We start from the raw sequence: 18,808 nt of genomic DNA on the forward strand, positions 1-18,808 counted from the left end.
AGATTTTTGATTACTTATTTAATCACCTTACTAGTAATTGGTCTATTTAGACTTTCTATTCCTTCATGATTCACTCTTGATAGTTTGTATGTTTCTAAGAATTTTTCCACTTCTTCTAGGTTGTCCAGTTTACTGGTGTAGAGCTCTTCACAATAGCTTCTTATAAACTTTGTATTCTGTTGTATCAGTTGTAATGTCTTCTTTGTCATGTATAATTTTGTTGATTTGAGTTCTTTTTTCCTTGGTTAGTCTAGCTAAAGGATTGTCAAATTTGTTTATCTTTCAAAGAACCAACTCTTAGTTTGGTTAATGTTTTTCTATGTTTTTCTGTTCTCAATTTCATTCATTTCTTCTCTAATCATTATTTCCTTCCTCTTGCTAATAACTTTGGGCTCAGTTTCTTTTTCTAGCTCCTTAAGGCATAGTTAGGTTGTTTATTTGGGAAATTTCTTGCTTTTTAATGTTTTTATTGTTGTGCACTTCCCTCTTATAATTACTTTTGCTGCATCCCATAAGTTTTGGTATGTTGTTCTCCACTTTTTGTCTCAAGATACTTTATTGCCCCTTTAATTTCTTTGATCCATATGTTATTCAGGAGAATGTTGTTTAATTTCCATGTATTCGTGAATTTCCAGTTTCCTCTTGTTACTGATTTCTAGTTTCATACCAATGTGGTCAGAGAAGATACTTGGTATGATTTCAGTCTTCTTGAATTTTCTAAGAATTATTTTGTGACCTAACATATGGTCTATCCTAGAAAATGTTTTGTGTGCACTTGAGAAGAATGTGTTTTCTGCTGATGTTGGATAGGATATTCTGTGATTATATTTGGTCTATAGTGTTGTTCAAATTTGCTCTTACCTTATTGATTTCTCTGTCTGGATGATCTATCCATCGTTGAAAGTAGGGTGTTAAAGTCCCCAACTATTACTGTATTGCTGTTTACTTCTCCTTTTATTTAGCTCTATTAGTTTTTGCTTCATGTATTGATATTTCAGTTTTCCAATGTTGGGCACATCAATAATTATAATCTTTATAACTTCATGATATATTGATCCCTTTATCATTATAAAATCACCTTTGTCTTCTTTTACCGTTTTAAAATTAAAGCCTATTTTGTCTGATTTAACTACCCCTGACTTTTTAATTATTTGCTTAAAATATTTTTTCATCCATTTACTCTGCCTATGTGTGTCTTGAAGGCTAAAGTCATTCCTGTAGGCAGCATATCATTGAATCTTTTTTAAAAAAATCCATTTAGCTATTCTGTTTCTCGTTTGGAGAACTGAATCTGTTTACATTTAAAGTAATTATTGGTAAATAAGGACTTAGGCCATTTTGTTAATTGTTTTCTGGTTGTTTTCTAGATCCATTTTTCCTTCTTACCCTGCTTTCTTTTATTGTGTTTTGATGTTGTGAGTACTAGTATGCTTTGACTTTATCATATTCTTTGTAATTCAGATGTATCACTTGTTACCATGAAGCTTACATTCTAGAAAATCTTAAAATACACTATTTTAAAGTAATACCACCTTAACTTCAATAAAGTCTTAAGCTTTATACTTTAACTTCTCCTCCCTTCACATTTTAGGTTATTGATGTTACAGTTTTTAATATTGTGTACCTAATAAATTACTGTAGTTTTAGTTATTTTTACCATTTTTTTTACTAAATTACCTTTTAAAAAATTTTTATTTTATATTGGAATAAAGTTGATTAAAATGTTGTCCTAGTTTCAGGTGTACAGCAAAGTAATTCAGTTATACATGTTTCTATTCATTTTCAAATTCTTTTCCCATTTATGTTATTATAGAATATTGAGCAGAATTTCCTGTGCTATACAGTAGGTCCTTGTTGGTTATCTACTTTAAATATATCAGTGTGTACCTGTGAATCCCAAACTTCTACTCTATCCCTCCCCCCTACTGTTCCTCCCTGGTAACCATAAGTTCATTCTCTTAAGTCTGTGAGTCTATATCTGTTTGGTAAATAAGTTCATTTTTATCATTTTTTTAGATCCCATATGTTAGCAATATCATATGATATGTCTTTCTCTGACTTACTTTACTTAGTATGATAATCTCCAGCTCCCTCCATGTTAGTGCAAATGGCATTATTTCTTTCTTTTTAATGGCTGAGTAATATTCCATTGTATATATGTACCTCATCTTCTTAATCCATTCATCTGTCGATGGACATTTAGGTTCCTTCCATGTCTTGGCTATTGTAAACAGAGCTGCAATGAACATTGGGGTGCATGTATCCTTTTGAACCATGTTTTTCTCCAGTTATATGCCCAGGAGTAGGATTGCGGGATCATATGGTAGCTCTGTTTTTAGGGGTTTTTTGCCTTATAAATTTATTTATTTATTTATTTATGGCTGTGTTGGGTCTTCGTTGTTCTGTGCAGGCTTTCTCTAGTTGTGGTGAGCGGGGGCTATTCTTTGTTGCGGTGCACGGGCTTCTCATTGTTGTGGCTTCTCTTGTTGCAGAGCACAGGCTCTGGGCATGAGGGCTTCAGTAGTTGTGGCATGTAGGCTCACTATTTGTGGCTTGCGGGCTCTAGAGTGCAGGCTCAGCAGTTGTGGTGCACAGGCTTAGTTGCTCCGCAGCATGTGGGATCTTCCTGGGCCAGGGCTCGAACCCATGTCCCCTGCATTGACAGGCGGATTCTTAACCACTGTGCCACCAGGGAAGCCCCTACTTTTAGTTTTCTAAGGAACCTCCATACTTTAAGTTCTCCATGGTGGTTGTATCAATTTACATTCCCACCAACAGTGTAGGAGGGTTCCCTTTTCTCCACACCCTCTCCAGCATTTATTGTTTGTAAACTTTTTGATAATGGCTATTCTGACTGGTGTGAGGTGATATCTCATTGTAGTTTTGATTTGCATTTCTCTAATAGTTAGTGATGTTGAGCATCTTTTCATATGCTTCTTGGCCATCTGTATGTCTTCTTTGGGGAAATGTCTATTTAGGTCTGTCTTCTGCCCGTTTTTTGATTGGGTTGTTTGTTTGATATTGAGCCGCACGAACTGTTCATAAATTTTGGAGATTAATCCCTTGCAGGTTGCATTGCTTGCAAATGTTTTCTCCAATTCTGTGGGTTGTCTTTTTGTTTATTGTTTCCTTTGCTGTGCAGAAGCTTTTGAATTTAACTAGGTTCCATTTGTTTATTTTTATTTCTATTACTGTGGGAGACAGATAGAAAAAAATATTGCTGCAATTATGTCAAAGAGTGTTCTTCCTGTTTTCCTGTAAGATTTTTATGGTATCTGGTCTTACATTTAGGTCTTTAGTCCTTTTTAATTTTATTTTTGTGTATGGTATTAGATAATGTTCTAATTTCATTTTTTTTACATGTACCTGTCCAGTTTTCCCAGCACCATTTATTGAACAGACTGTCTTTTCTCCATTGTATACTCTTGCCTCCTTTGTCATAGATTAATTGACCATAGATGCATGGGTTTATTTCTGGGCTTTCTATACTGTTCGATTTATCTATATGTCTGTTTTTGTGCCAGTACCATACTATTTTGATGACTGTAGCCTTGTAGTATATAGTCTGAAATTAGGGAGCCTGATTCCTCCAGCTCCATTTTTCTTTCTCAAGATTGCTTTGGCTATTCAGGGTCTTTTGTGTCTCCACACAAATTTTAAGATTTTTTTTGGTTCTAATTCTGTGAAAAATGCCATTGGTAATTTGATAGGGATTGCACTGAATCTGTAGATTGCTTTCGTTAGTATAGTAAAAATTTTTTTGAATTATTGCTTTCTTTCTTTATTTTTGGCTGCATTGGGCTTTCATTGCTGCCCGCGGGCTTTCTCTAGTTGCGGTGAGCTGAGGCTACTCTTCATTGCGGTGCACGGGCTTCTCATTGCGGTGGCTTCTCTTGTTGCGGAGTACAGGCTCTAGGCACGTGGGCTTCAGTAGTTGTGGCACACAACTCGAACCCGTTGTGGTTAGTTGCTCTGTGGCATGTGGGATCTTCCTGGACCAGGGCTCGAACCCATGTCCCCTGCACTGGCAGGTCGATTCTTAACCAGCACGCCACCAGGGAAGCCCTAGTATAGTAATTTTGACAATATTATTTTTTCCAATCCAAGTACATGGTACATCTTTCCAACTGTTTGTGTCATCTTTAATTTCTTCCATCAGCATCTTATAATTTCCAGAGTACAGGTCTTCTGCCTCCTTAGGTAGGTTTATTCCTAGGTATTTTATTCTTCTTGATGTAATGATAAGTGGGATTGTTGCTTTAATTTCTCTTTCTGATATTTCATTGTTAGTGTATAGAAATGCAACAGACTTCTGTGTATTAATTTTGTATCCTGCAACTTTACTGAATTCATTGATGAGCTCTAGTAGTTTTCTGGTAGAATCTTTAGGATTCTCTCTCTCTATATATCATGTCATCTGCAAACAGTGACAGTCTTCTTTTCCAGTTTGGATTGTTTTTATTTTTCTTCTCTTATTGCTGTGACTAGGACTTCCAAGTCTATTTTGAATAAAAGTGGCAAGAGTGTGGGCATCCTTGTCTTGTTCCTGATCTTAGAGGAAATGCTTTCAGCTTTTCATCATTAAGTATGATGTTAGCTATAGGTTTGTCATATATGGCCTTTATTATGTTGAGGTAGGTTCCCTCTATGCCCACTTTCTGGAGAGTTTTTTTTTATCATAAATGGTGTTGAATTTTGTCAGAAGCTTTTCCTGCATCTATTGAGATGATCTTATGATTTTTAATTCTTCAAATTGTTGATGTGGTGTATCACACTGATTGATTTGCAGATATTGAAAAATCCTTGCATCCCTGGGATAAATCCCACTTGATCATTGTGCATGATCCTTTTAATGTATTGTTGGATTTGGTTTGCTAGTATTTTATTGAGGATTTTTGTGTCTATGTTCATCAGTGATACTGGCCTGTTATTTTGTGTGTGTGTATGTTATCTTTGTCTATTTTTGTCTAGTTTTGGTATCAGTGTGATGGTGGCCTCATAGAATGAGTTTGGGAGTGTTCCTACTTCTGCAGTTTTTTGGGAGTAGTTTCAGAAGGATAGGTGTTAACTCTTCTCTAAATGTTTGATAAATTCATCTGTGAAGCCAGCTGGTCCTATACTTTGGTTGTTGGGAGTTTTTAAATCACAGTTACAATTTCATTACTTGTGGTTGGTCTCTTCATATTTTCTGTTTCTTCCTGATTCAGTCTTGGGAGGTTGTACCTTTCTAAAAATTTGTCCGTTTCTTCCAGGTTGTCCATTTTATTGGCATATAGTTGCTTGTAGTAGTCTCTTATGATCCTTTGTATTTCTGTGGGGTCCATTGTAACTTCTTTTTCATTTCTGATTGTATTGATTTGGGCCCTCTCCCTTTTTTACATGAGTCTGGCTAAAGGCTTATCAATTTTGTTTGTCTTTTCAAAGAACCAGTTTTTAGTTTCATTGAACTTTTCTTCATCTCTGTTTCATTTATTTCTGCTCTGATTTTTCTTTCCTTCTGCTAACTTTGGGTTTTGTTTGTTCTTCTTTCTCTGTAGTGGCTTTAGGTGTAAGCTTAGGTTGTTTATTTGAGATGTTTCTTCTTTCCTGAGGTAAGATTGTATTGCTATAAACTTCCCTCTTAGAACTGCTTTTGCTGAGTCCTATAGGTTTTGGATCATGGTGCTTTCATGTGTCTCTAGGTGTTTTTCATTTCCTCTTTGATTTCTTCAGTGATCCATTGGTTGTTTAGTAGCATATTGTTTAGCCTCCATGTGTTTGTTTCTTTATAGTATTTCCTCACATTGTGGTTAGAAAATATGCTTGTTGTCAATTGTTGTCAGTATGTTGTCAATTTTCTTTAAATTTACCGAGGATTGCTTTGTGGCCCAGCATGTGATCAATCCTGGAGATTGTTCCATGTGCACTTGAGAAGAACATGTATTCTGCTGCTTTTGTATGGAATGCTCTATAAATATCAATAAAGTCCATCTGGTCTAATATGTCATCTAAGGCCTGTGTACCTTATTGATTTTCCGTCTGGATGATCTGTCCATTGGTGAAATTGGTATGTTAAAGTCCCCCATGATTATTGTTACTGTCAATTTCTCCTTTTATGACTGTTAGTATTTGCCTTATATATGAGGTGCTCCTATGTTGGGTGCATATATATTTATAATTCTTGTATCTTTGTCTTGGATTGATCCCTTGATCATTATGTAGTGTCCTTCTTTGTCTCTTGTTACAGTCTTTATTTTAAAGTGTATTTTGTCTGATATGAGCATTGCTACTCCAGCTTTCTTTTGATTTGCATTTGCATGGAATACCTTTTTCCATCCTCTCACTTTCAGTCTGTATGTGTCCCTAGATCTGAAGGGGGTCTCTTGTAGACAGCATATATGCGGGTCTTGGTTTTGGATCCATTCAACTAGTCTGTCTTTTGGTTGGAGCATTTAATCTCTTTATGTGTAAGGTAATTATTGATATGTATGTTCCTTATTGCCATTTTCTTGATTGTTTTGGATTTGTTTTCGTGGGTCTTTTTTCTTTTCTTCTTTTGTTCTATTCTCTTGTGATCTGTAGATTTTCAGTTTGTGGTTCCCATGAAGTTTTGATACAGCAGTCCATATATAAACAAGGTTGTTTTAAGTTGCTCCTCTTAATTTCAAATGCATTTCCAGTATCCTGCATTTGTGCTCTCCTCTTCTCACAATTGCTGGTTTTGATATATTTGTGTGTATGATTTCCTCCCTTTACTGTATGCTTGCCTTTACCAGTGAGCTTTTCCATTTGTAGTTTTCTTGTTTCTAATTGTGGGCTTTTCTTTTCTGCCTAGAGAAGTTCCTTTAGCATTTGTTGCAAACCTGGTCTGGTGGTGCTGAATTCTCTTAGCTTTTGCTTGTTTGTAAAGCTTTTGATTTCTCCAAATCTGAATGAGATCCATGCTGGGTAGAGTAATCTTGGTTGTAGGTTCTTCCCTTTCAGCACTTTAAATATATCATGCCACTCCCTTCTGGCCTGCAGAGTTTCTGTTGAAAAATCAGCTGATAACCTTATGGGGATTCCCTTGTATGTTATTTGTTGCTCTTCCCTTGTTGCTTTTAATGTTCTTTCTTTGTCTTTACTTTTTGTCAATTTGATTACTGTGTGTCTTGGCATGTTCCTCCTTGGGTTTATCCTGCCTGGGACTCTCTTCACTTCCTGGACTTGGGTGACTGTTTCCTTTCCCACGTTAGGGAAGTTTTCAGCTATTATCTCCTTTCTTTTTTTTTTTAAGAAGATGTTGGGGGTAGGAGTTTATTAATTAATTTATTTTTGCTGTGTTGGGTCTTCGTTTCTGTGCGAGGGCTTTCTCTAGTTGTGGCAAGCGGGGGCCACTCTTCATCATGGTGCACAGGCCTCACTATCGCGGCCTCTCGTTGCGGAGCACAGGATCCAGACGCACAGGCTCAGTAGTTGTGGCTCACGGGTCTAGTTGCTCCACGGCATGTGGGATCCTCCCAGAGCAGGGCTTGAACCCATGTCCCCTGCATTAGCAGGCAGATTCTCAACCACTGCACCACCAGGGAAACCCCAGCTATTATCTCTTTAAATATTTTTCTCAGGTCCTTTCTCTCTCTCTTCTCCTTCTGGGACTTCAATAATGCTAATGTTGGAGCATTTAATGTTGTTTGGGCTGAGGTGTCCCAGCACTGGAGCCTACAGCCTGTTGTGTGGGGCCAGCTGTTGATGAGAAAATGGCGTCCTCCATGAGGGCTCACGCCAATGAGTACATCCCAGAACTACTGCTACCAGTGTCTTTGTCCTCACAGTGAGCCACAGCCGCCCCCTCCCGCCCCCGCCTCTGCAGGAGACCCTGCAATACTAGCAGGTACATCTGGCCCAGTCTCTTATGAGGTCACTGCTTTTCCCCCTGTGTCCTGGTGAGCATGAGACCTCATGTGTGCCTTCCAAGAGTGGAGTTTCTGTTCCCCCCAGTCCTGTGGAATCCCTGTGATCAAACCCCACTGGCCTTCAAATCTAAATTCTCTGGGGCTCCTCCTCCCATTGTCAGACCCCCCAGCTGGAAGCCTGATGTGGGACTCAGAACTTTCACTCCTGTGGGAGAACTTCTGTTGTATAATTATTTTCCTGTTTGTGGTTCACCCATCCAGTGGGTATAGGATTTCATTGTGCCCCTCCTCCCATCTTGTGGCTTTTTCTTTGTCTTTGGATGTAGGGTATCTTTTTGGGTAGGTTCCAGTGTTTGTTTGTTTTTTTTAATTTATTTTTGCTGCGTTTGGTCTTCGTTGCTGCGTGTGGGCTTTCTCTAGTTGCAGGCGGGGGTTACTCTTCCCTGCGGTGTGCAGGCTTCTCATTGCGGTGGCTTCTCGTTGTGGAGCACAGGCTTTAGTAGTTGTGGCATGTGGGCTCAGTAGTTGTAGCTCATGGGCTCTAGAGCACAGGCTCAGTAGTTGTGGCACACGGTCTTAGTTGCTCTGTGGCATGTGGGATCTTCCCGGACCAGGGCTTGAACCCCTGTCCCCTGCATTGGCAGGCAGATTCTTAATCACTGCGCCACCAGCGAAGTCCCTCCAGCATATTTTTTGTTGATGGTTGTTTAGTAGTTAGTTGAGATTTTGGTGTTTTTGTAAGAAGGGGTGAGCTCATGTTCCCCTACTCTGCCGTCTTGTCTCCATTGACCATGTTCGTTTTGTAACTTTTAAACTAGAGCTGTAAGTGAATTACATACCACTATTACCATATTACAGAATCCAAGTTTGACTATATTTTCCCTAGCAGTGAGTTTTATACTGCCTTATGTCTTTATGATGTTAATTATCATCCTTTTATATTTAGCCCTCAGTATCTGCAGGGAACTGGTTGCAAGACTTGCTGGGGACACCAGAATCTGTGGATGCTCATGTCCCATTGTCAGCCCTCTGTATCTGTGGGTTCCACATCCAAGGATCCTCCAGTTGTACACATAGTACATGGTCCACGGTTGGTTGAATTTGTGGATGCAGAACCCGTGGATATGGAGGGCTGACTGTACTTCCACTCCAAGAACTTCCTATAACATTTCTCGTAAAGCATGTCTAGTGATGATGAATTTTCTCAGCTTTCGTTATTTAGGGAAAGTATTTATCCCTCCTTTATTTCTGAAGGGGAGCTTCACTGGGTGTAGAATTTCTCGGTTGACAGTTTTCCCCCCAATATTTTTCTTTAAGATTTTTTTTTCATGTACACCATTTTTAAAGTCTTTATTGAATTTGTTACAATATTGCTTCTGTTTTATGTTTTGGTTTTATGGCTGTGAGGTATGCAGAATCTTAGCTCCCTAACCAGGGATCGAACCCACACCCCCTGCATTGGAAGGCAAAATCTTAACCACTGGACTGCCAGGGAAATCCCCCTCCCCCCTCTCCCGAGTATTTTGAATATGTCCTACCATTCTGTAGTCTGAAAAATTTCCATTACGAAATCCACTGATAGTCTTATGGAGGTTTCCTTGTATGTAACTTCTCTCTTTTCTCTTGCTGCTTTTAAAATTCTTTGACTTTGACTTTTGAAAATTTAATTATAATACGTCCTGGTGTAGTCCTATTTGGGTTCACCCTATTTGGGATCTTTTGGGCCTTTTGAATCTGGATGTCTAGTTCTCTCCCCAGGTTTGGGAAGTTTTCAGCCATTATTGACTTAAACACACTTTTTGTCCCTTTTCTCCTTCTGGAATTCCAAAATTCGAATATTTTTCTTTGTGTACCATAAGTCCCTTAGGCTCCCTTCCATCTTTTTTCATTATTTTTCCTTTTTGTTCCTCTGACTGGATAATTTCAAATGGCCTGTTTTCCAGGATTTGATTCTTCTGCATGGTTGAGTCTGCTTTTGAAGCTCTCTCTTTTTTTTCTTCTTTATTTATTTCAGGCTGCATTGGGTCTTTGTTGCTGTGCGCAGACTTTCTCTAGCTGTGGCGAGTGGGGGCTACTCTTTGATGTGGTGCGCGGGCTTCTCTTTGTTGGGGAGCATGGGCTGTAGGTGCGCGGGCTTCAGTAGTTGTGGCACATGGGCTTCAGTAGTTGTGGCTCATGGGCTTAGTTGCTCCACGGCATGTGGGATCTTCCCGGACCAGGGCTCGAACCTGTGTCCCCTGCATTGGCAGGCGGATTCTCAACCACTGCACCACCAGGGAAGTCCGAAGCGCTCTATTGAATTCTTTGGTTCAGTTATTCTATTCTTCAGCTCTATGATTTTTTTCATGGTTTATATTTCTTTGTTGAACTCATTTTGTTTACTTCTCTAATTTCATTTAGTTGTCTGTTCTTGTAGCTCACGAAACCTCTTGAAGATGATTATTCTGAATTCTTTGAAACTTCATAGCTCTCCATTTCCTTAGGGTCAGTTATTGGCCCTTTATTACTTACCTTTGGTGGTATCATACATACTTGCTTTTTCATGATCCTTGATTCTTTATACCAGTGTCTGTTCATTTGAATAAGTGATCTCTTTTTCCAGACTTTCAGGTTTACTTTGGCAGAGACAGTTCTTCACCAGTCAGCTCTGTTTAGGTTTCTGGACATGTCTGCTGGTAGCATCCTTGGGCAGGTGGAGCCCGTTATTAGGGTCAGTTTGGTCAAGGCATCTGTTCGAGCTCTGAGGTTAGCGGTGGGGGCGTGCCACTGGCTGAGAGCAGCTGGATAGGACTGCTATCTTGGTTCCCTGCCCTAATGCAGCTGTAGGATGGGCTTCATGACTGTCTGCATTCTGGTCAGGCTTACTAAATGCTTTGTACTGGGTACTACTATACCCAGCAGTAGGTGGGGCTATGAACTAGCTTCCCTGCCCTGGCAAAGCAGCAGGACGGGACCCAGGGCCTGCGTGGCTCATTGTCTGGGGACTCAAATCGGGCAAGAGTGTGCACTGAATATTTTGGTTAGGTGAGGCCACCAGTTTTCCTTTGCAGACAGAGAAAGCCATGGGCTGTACTCTATTCAAGCGCCACCGTAAGCATGGCTGTTAGATGGGCGAGGCAGCTTCCTGTGTGTTAGGGTTAGGTTCCTTGGTCAGGTGGTCTGAAGGTATAGTATTCAGTCATAAGTGAGGTTGTGAATCAGTTTCCCTTCCTGGGCGCAGCAGGAAAAACACCTCAAATGCCACTAATGCTCTTTGTTGGCGGCCTTGAGTCAAGCCAACTCGTGCCGCAAGTTCCCTGGCCGAACGGGGCCAGTTTGTTTGCCCTGGAAGCCATCAGCTCTGCCCACCCTCCTCTCAGCTTAAGAGTTGCTGGGTTACACAGCTTTCAGGTGTTCTCACAAACCCTTCCTATCAGATGCGGGCCACACTCCACAGTGCCTAGGGCTATAACTTGGGCTCCTGCCTGGGTGGCACTGGGAGGGCCCACTTCAGGTAGCTCTCAAATTTTCCCAACAGGCTTTCTGGTCTGGAAGGGCCAGGAGCCTCAATCTGTAGTGGGTGGGACCATGTATCACCTCCCCTGCCTGGGTGTAACAGGGAAAATCTCTAGAGGGAGAACACAAAGATGGCATCCCTGGCCTACGTTCCCCGAGGGCCTCTCTATAGGCCTCTAGATGTATGCCAAGCCTGAAGCCTGCCCTTAAGGTTGATGATCCAGGACAAAAACATGAGGCCTCTTCCAGACACTGGGGGTGTGTTTCAGTCTGCTGTCTGTGCAATGCCCCAGGGGTGGTAGCCCACCAAGAACTGTTAGAGTCGCACGGGACCCAGGAATTCCAGCCCCTCTGGTCACCAGAGCCAGACCATCAAGGGCTCTCCCTGGATGGCAACCGCCAAGGCCAGGTCACCAGATGTAAAAATCCAGGGCATCAGATGAGCGTTGGAATCGCTTATCCTTATTTCTTCACCATGCTCATGTTGCGGGGGGCTTCAGGAAGGCGGGTGTGAGGGGTGAAAACAAGGGCAGATAGTGGGACACTGGAAATATTCTTTTGTCCTTGCAAAGACAAATTAGAATCCTCTGGGGGTGGTCTTGGACACTTTTTAGGAAATTTGGCTCATGCAAAGTCTCAGCCCATCTGGAAATATATACATTGCCATTTTGCTTAGGTTTTCAAAATCTCATTGCCAAGGCCATTTCTGAATGATTTCTCTAGGAAGCTATTTAGGTTTTATAGCCACTAGTTGAACTCGAATTTCTCAGCTATCTTCAGGACAGTTTGGAGTGGGCAAATAAACTTCCCCAAACAGAACAGTGCTGCTCCTGTGGGTCTGTAGTTTGACATGGAATTTTCTTTAGCCATGCTCACACCTCCCTGCTTGGGTTTTTTTTGTTTGTTTATTTTGTGTTTTTTTTTTTTCCAGCAAGCACAATGTGGCCTGGATCTTCGACACATCACCGTAGTGGAGCTGGTAGGTGTGTTCCCGACCCTCATCGGCAGGATAGGAGCAAAGATTATGCCTCCAGCCCTAGCTCTGCAGCTCAGGTAGGGGGAAGTTCTGTTCTTAAGTGTTATTACCTATAAAAGTGCTTTTCTCTGATCAGGTTCCCTGATTTCTCTCTATTCAGTCTTGATTCCAGGCAACCTTCAACCTTTAATTACTTTTATTCTGGGAGTATTATAACTATTAATTGGCATGTGGCTCCTTGTCCGAATACATGATGCAGTGGGTAATTACCAGGGTTCCTTCCCCTTCCAGGTGTTTTTGCTTTGTCTTTGTTTTTTTTCCCTTGGTGGGAGTGGGACGGGAAGGGGACAGAATGCAAAAAGGACTTAAGCAATCCTTGGTCTTCTTAAGAGGGCAGGCCTCCAATTTAGCCTTTCCAGGCTTGGCCTCTTTTTCCCCCATGCTTCCAGGGCACTGGTACATAGTCCCATTTTAACAACTTTTGGTAACACTTAAAAAGCCAGAATCATGGTGTTCAGACTCTGAGTAATGGTGCATTAAAAAAGCAGAATTCAACAGCCAAAAGGTAATTACAGAGCAACCCAAATTTTTTTTTTTTTTTTTTTGCACGGTACGCGGGCCTCTTACTGTTGTGGCCTCTCCCGTTGCGGAGCACAGGCTCCAGACGCGCAGGCTCAGTGGCCATGGCTCACGGGCGCAGCCGCTCCGCGGCATGTAGGATCTTCCTGGACTGGGGCACGAACCCGTGTCCCCTGCATCGGCAGGCAGACTCTCAACCACTGCACCACCAGAGAAGCCCATAGTCTTTGTTTTAAAGTCTTGTTTTGTCTGATATAAGAACAGTGATCCAGCTACTTTCGGTTTCCATTTGCATAGAATATATTTTTCCATTCCTTCACTTTGTGTGTGTCTTTACATCTGACGTGAGTCCCTTGTAGGCAGCATATAGATAGGTGTTTGTTTTTTTTCTTATCCATTCAGCTACTCTTTCTTTTGATTAGAGGAGCTAATCCACTTAAATTATTGATAGGTAGATACTTACAGCCATCTTGTTAATTGTTTTTTGGCTGTTTTATAGGTCCTCTGTTACATTCTTCTCTATTCTCTTCCTGTGTGATTTGATGAATTTAGTGGTATGCTTAGATTCCTTTCTCATTATCTTTGTGTATCTATTATAGGTTTCTGGTTTGTGGTTACCATGAAGCTTACATTTAACTTATCAACTTAAAATGGACCATTATAAATATAACAACTTAAGTTTAAGGCATTCTAAAGCTCCACACACGTTTTGTTTTTGACGTCACATTTTATATCTTTTAATCCTGTGTATCCCTTAAGCAGTTATTGTAGTTATCTTACCACTTTTGTCTTTTAACCTTTATATTAGCTTTATAAATCCACTACTTTTACTAATATATCTACCTTTAAAATTAAAAATCTTTTTATTTTGGGCTTCCCTGGTGGCGCAGTGGTTGAGAGTCCGCCTGCCGATGCAGGGGACACGGGTTCGTGCCCTGGTCCGGGAAGATCCCACATGCTGCGGAGCGGCTGGGCCCGTGAGCCATGGCCGCTGAGCCTGCGCGTCCGGAGCCTGTGCTCTGCAGCTGGAGAGGCCACAACAGTGAGAGGCCCACGTACCACAAAAAAAAAAAAAAAAAAAAAAACCAACAAAAAAATCTTTTTATTTTAACCATTTTTAAATTGAAGTAGTTAATTGACAATTTTGTTAGTTTGAGGTGTACAACAAAGTCATACAGTTATACACATATATATGTATTCTTTTTCAGATTCTTTTCCATCATAGGTTATTATGAGATATTGAATATGGTACCCTGTGCTGTACAGTAGGTCCTTGTTGTTTCTATCTGTTTTATATATAGTAGTGTGTATGTGTTGATCCAAAACTCCTAATCTTCCCCCCTCCTTTCCACCCCCTACTATCCCCTTTGGTAACCATGTTTGTTTTCTATGTCTGTGAGTCTATTTCTGTTTTGTAAAAATAAGTTCATTTATATCATTTTTAAGATTCTACATATAAGTGATGTCATATGATATTTGTCCACCTTTGTCTTTCTTCACTTAATATGATAATTTCTAAGTCCACCCATGTTGCTGCAAATGGCATTATTTCATTCTTTTTTATGGCTGAGTAATATTCCATTGTATACGTATACCACATCTTCTTTATCCATTTATCTGTCAATGGACACTTAGGTTGCTTCCATGTCTTGGCTATTGTAAATAGTGCTGCTTTGTACACTGGGATGCATGCATGTTTTCTTTTTTTTTGTTTTATTGGAATATAGTTGATTTACAATGTCATGTTAGTTTCAGGTGTACAGTAAACTGATTCACTTATACATATCCATATATTCATTCTTTTTAAGATTCTTTTCTCATAGAGGTTATCTCAGAATATTGAGTAGAGTTCCCTGTGTTATACAGTAGGTCCTTGTTGATTATATATCTTATATATAGGAGTGTGTATATATTGATCCCAAGCTCCTGATTTATCCCTCCCCCCACACTTCGCCTTTGGTAACAATAAGTTTGTTTTCAATATCTGTAAGTCTGTTTCACTTGTAAATAAGTTCATTTGTATCATTTTTTTAAAAATTAGATTCCACATGAGTGATATCATATGATATTAGTCTTTCTCTGTCTTACTTCACTTAGTATAATAATCTGTAGGTCCATCCATGTTGCTGCAAATGGCATTATTTCATTCTTTTTTTATGGCTGAGTAATATTCCATTGTATATATGTACCACATCTTCTTTATCCATTCCTCTGTTCATGGACACTTAGGTTGCTTCCATGTCTTGGCTATTGTAAATAGTGCTGCAGTGAACATTGGGGCGCATGTATCTTTTTGAATTATGGTTTCCTCTGGGTATATGCCCAGGAGTGGGATTGCTGGGTCATATGGTAGTTCTGTTTTTAGCTTTTTAAGGAACTTCCATACTGTTCTCCATAGTGGCTGTACCAGTTTACATTGCCACCAACAGTGCCAGAGTGTTCCCTTTTCTCTACACCCTCTCCAGCATTTATTGTTCGTAGATTTTTGATGGTGGCCTTTTTGACTGGTGTGAGGTGATATCTCAATGTAGTTTTGATTTGCACTTCTCTGATAATTAGTGATGGTGATTATCTTTTCAGGTACTTTTTGGCCATTTGTATGTTTCTTTGGAGAAATGTCTATTTAGATCTTCTGCCCATTTTTTGATTGAGCTGTTTGGGTTTTTTTGATATAGAGCTTCATGAGGTATTTGTATATTTTGGAAGTTAAGCCCTTGTTGGTCACTTCTTTTGCAAATATTTTTCTCCCATTCTGTGGGTTGTCTTTTCATTTTGTTTATGCTTTCCTTTGCTGTGCAGAAACTTTTAAGTTTAATTAGGTCCCATTCGTTTGTTTTTGTTTTTATTCTCATTACTGTAGGAGGTGGATCATAAAAGATATTGCTGTGATTTATGTCAAAGAGTGAGTGTTCTACCTATATGTTAGTCTAAGAGTTTTAAAGTGTCTGGCCTTACATTTAGGTCTTTGATCCATTTTGAGTTTATTTCTGTGTATGGTGTTACACAATGTTCTAATTCCATTCTCTTGCATGTGGCTGACCAGTTTTCCCACCACCACTGTTGAAGAGACTGTATTTTCTCCATTGTATATTCTTGCCTCCTTTGTCATATATTAACTGACCATAGGTGCATGGGTTTATCTCTGGGCTCTCTATCCTGTTCCATTGATCTATATTTCTGTTTTTGCACCAGTACCATACTGCTTTGATGACCATAGCTTTATATTGTAGTCTGAAGTCAGGGAGCCTGACTCCTCCAGCTCCGTTTTTCTTTCTCAAGACTGCTTTGGCTATTTGGAGTCTTTTGTGTCTCCATACAAATTTTAAGATTTTTTTTGGTTCTAATTCTGTGAAAAATGCCACTGGTAACTTGATAGGGATTGCATTGAATCTGTAGATTGCCTTGGGTAGTATAGTCATTTTGACAATATCGATTCTTCTAATCCAAGAACATGGTATATCCTTCCATCCATTTGTGTCATCTTTGGTTTCTTTCATCAGCGTCTTAAGTTTTCGGAGTACAGGTCTATTTATTCCTAGGTATTTTATTCTTCTTGATGTGATGGTAAATGGGATTGTTTCCTTAATTTCTCTTTCTGATCTTTCATTGTTAGTGTATAGGGATGTAAGAGATTTCTGTGTATTCAGTATCCTGCAACTTTACTGAATTCATTGATGAGCTCTAGTAGTTTTCTGGTAGAATCTTTAGGATTCTCTCTCTATATATATATCATGTCATCTGCAAACAGTGACAGTTTTACTTCTTCTTTTCCAGTTTGGACTCCTTGTATTTCTTCTCTGATTGCTGTGGCTAGGACCTCCAAAACTGTTGAATAAATGTGGCGACATTGCACATCCTTGTCTTGTTCCTGATCTTAGAGGAAATGTTTTCAGCTTTTCACTGTTGAGAATGATGTTAACTGTAGGTTTGTCATATATGGCCTTTTATAATGTTGAAGTGTGTTTCCTCTGTGCCCCCTTTCTGGAGAGATTTTATCATAAATGGGTGTTGAATTTTGCCAAAAGCTTTTTCTGCATCTATTGAGATGATCATATGGTTTTTATTTTTGAATTTGTCAGTGTGGTGTATCACACTGATTTGCAGATGTGAAAGAATCCTTGCATCCCTGAGATAAACCCCACTTGATCATGGTGTATGATCATTTTAATGTATTGTTGGATTCAGTTTGCTAGTATTTTGTTGATGATTTTTTCCGTCCATGTTCATCAGTGATACTGGCTTGTAACTTTCTTTTTTTTGTGGTATCTTTGTCTAGTTTTAGTATCAGGGTGATGGTGGCCTCATAGAATGGGCTTGGGAGTGTTCCTTCCTCTGCAATCTTTGGAATAGTTTCAGAAGAATAGTGACAGAATTCGCCTGTGAAGCCATCTGGTCCTAGACTTTTGTTTGGAAGTTTTTAAATCACTGTTTAGATTTCAGTACTTGTGATTGCTCTATTCATATTTTCTATTTCTTCTTGGTTCAGTCTTGGAAGGTTGTACCTTTCTAAGAAATTGTCCATTTCTTCTAGGTTGTCCATTTTATTGGAATATAGTTGCTTGTAGTAGTGTCCTATGATCCTTTGTATTTCTGTGGTGTCCATTGTAACTTCTCCATTTTCATTTCTAATTTTATTGATTCCAGTCCTCGCTTTTGTCCTTCATGAGTTTTGCTAAAGGTTTATCAATTTTGCTTATGTTATCAAAGAGTCAGCTTTTTAGTTTTATCTTTTCTATTGTTTTCTTCATCTCTATTTCATTGATTTCTGCTGATCTTTCTTTCCTTCTACTAATTTTGCGTTTTGTTTGTTCTTCTTCTAGTTGGTTTAGTCTCTTAGACTGTCCTCATTTCATTTTTTATTGTTCCATGACAGTGATTTCCACCATTCTGTCTTCCATCTCACTTATTCGTTCTTCTGCCTCAATTATTCTGCTGTTGATTTCTTCTAGTATATTTTTCATTTCAGTTATTGTATTGTTGATCTGTTTGTTCTTTAAATCTTCTAGCTCTTTGTTAAACATCTCTTGTATCTTCTTGATCTGTGCCTCCATTCTTTTTCCGAGATCTTGGATCATCTTTACTATCATTTTCTTTTTCAGGTAGGTTGCCGATCTACAGTTATTTACTTGTTCTTGTGGGTTTTTATCTTGTTCCTTCATCTGGAACATTTCTCTGCCATCTCATTTTTTATAACTTTCTGTGTTTGTGGTCTCCTTTCCACTGGCTGCAGGATCGTAGCTTCGTTTTGCTTCTGGTGCCTGCTCCCTTTGCTTCTGGTGGGTGAGTTTGGTCCTGGGGCTTATACAGGCTTCCTGCTGTGAGGGACTGATGCCTGCACACTAGGGGGGGCGGGGAGCTGGGTCTTGTCCCTCTGGGGGCAGAGCCATGTCAAGGGGTGTGTTTATTGGTGGCTGTTGGCTGAGGACTTTAGGCAGCCTCTCTGCTGATGGGTAGCACTGTATTCCCCCTCTGCTGGTTTGTTTGGCCTGAGGCGTCCCAGCACTGGAGCCTGAAGGCTGTTGAGAGGGGCCAGGTCCTTATGCCAAAATTGCGACCTCTAGGAGAGCTCATTCTGACAGTATTCTCTGGAGTCTCTGCCACCAGTATCCTTGGTCCCCCCCCGCCCCCGCAGTGAGCCACAGCTGATTCCTGCCTCCCCAGGAGACCCTCAAGACTTGTAGGTAGGTACAGCCCAGGCTTATATGGAGTTCCTGCTTTCTGCTGGGTCGCAGTGTACGTGAAACATTGTGTGTGCCCTCCAAGGGTGGAGTCTGTTTTCCCCAGTCCTGTGGAGCTACTGCACTCAAGCCCCACTGGCCTTCAAAGCCAAATGCACTGGGGCTTCTTCCTCCTGATGTCAGACCCTCAAGCTGGGGAGCCTGATGTA

The 18,808-nt window shown here is 40.1% G+C and overlaps 1 protein-coding gene across 3 annotated transcripts in view; it reads left to right on the forward strand.

The window, feature by feature from the left end:
- The window catches only part of SRPX (sushi repeat containing protein X-linked), a 100,401-nt gene that overhangs the window by 75,212 nt on the left and 6,381 nt on the right, over nt 1-18,808 (forward strand). For all 3 annotated transcript variants that reach the window (XM_019943519.3, XM_004318042.4, XM_019943518.3), the window contains one exon: nt 12,298-12,419. In XM_019943519.3, the coding sequence (XP_019799078.2) occupies nt 12,298-12,419 (122 nt within the window). The remainder of the gene's footprint in view (nt 1-12,297; nt 12,420-18,808) is intronic.

This window comes from Tursiops truncatus, chromosome X (assembly GCF_011762595.2).
Source record: "Tursiops truncatus isolate mTurTru1 chromosome X, mTurTru1.mat.Y, whole genome shotgun sequence".
NCBI lineage: Eukaryota > Metazoa > Chordata > Mammalia > Artiodactyla > Delphinidae > Tursiops > Tursiops truncatus.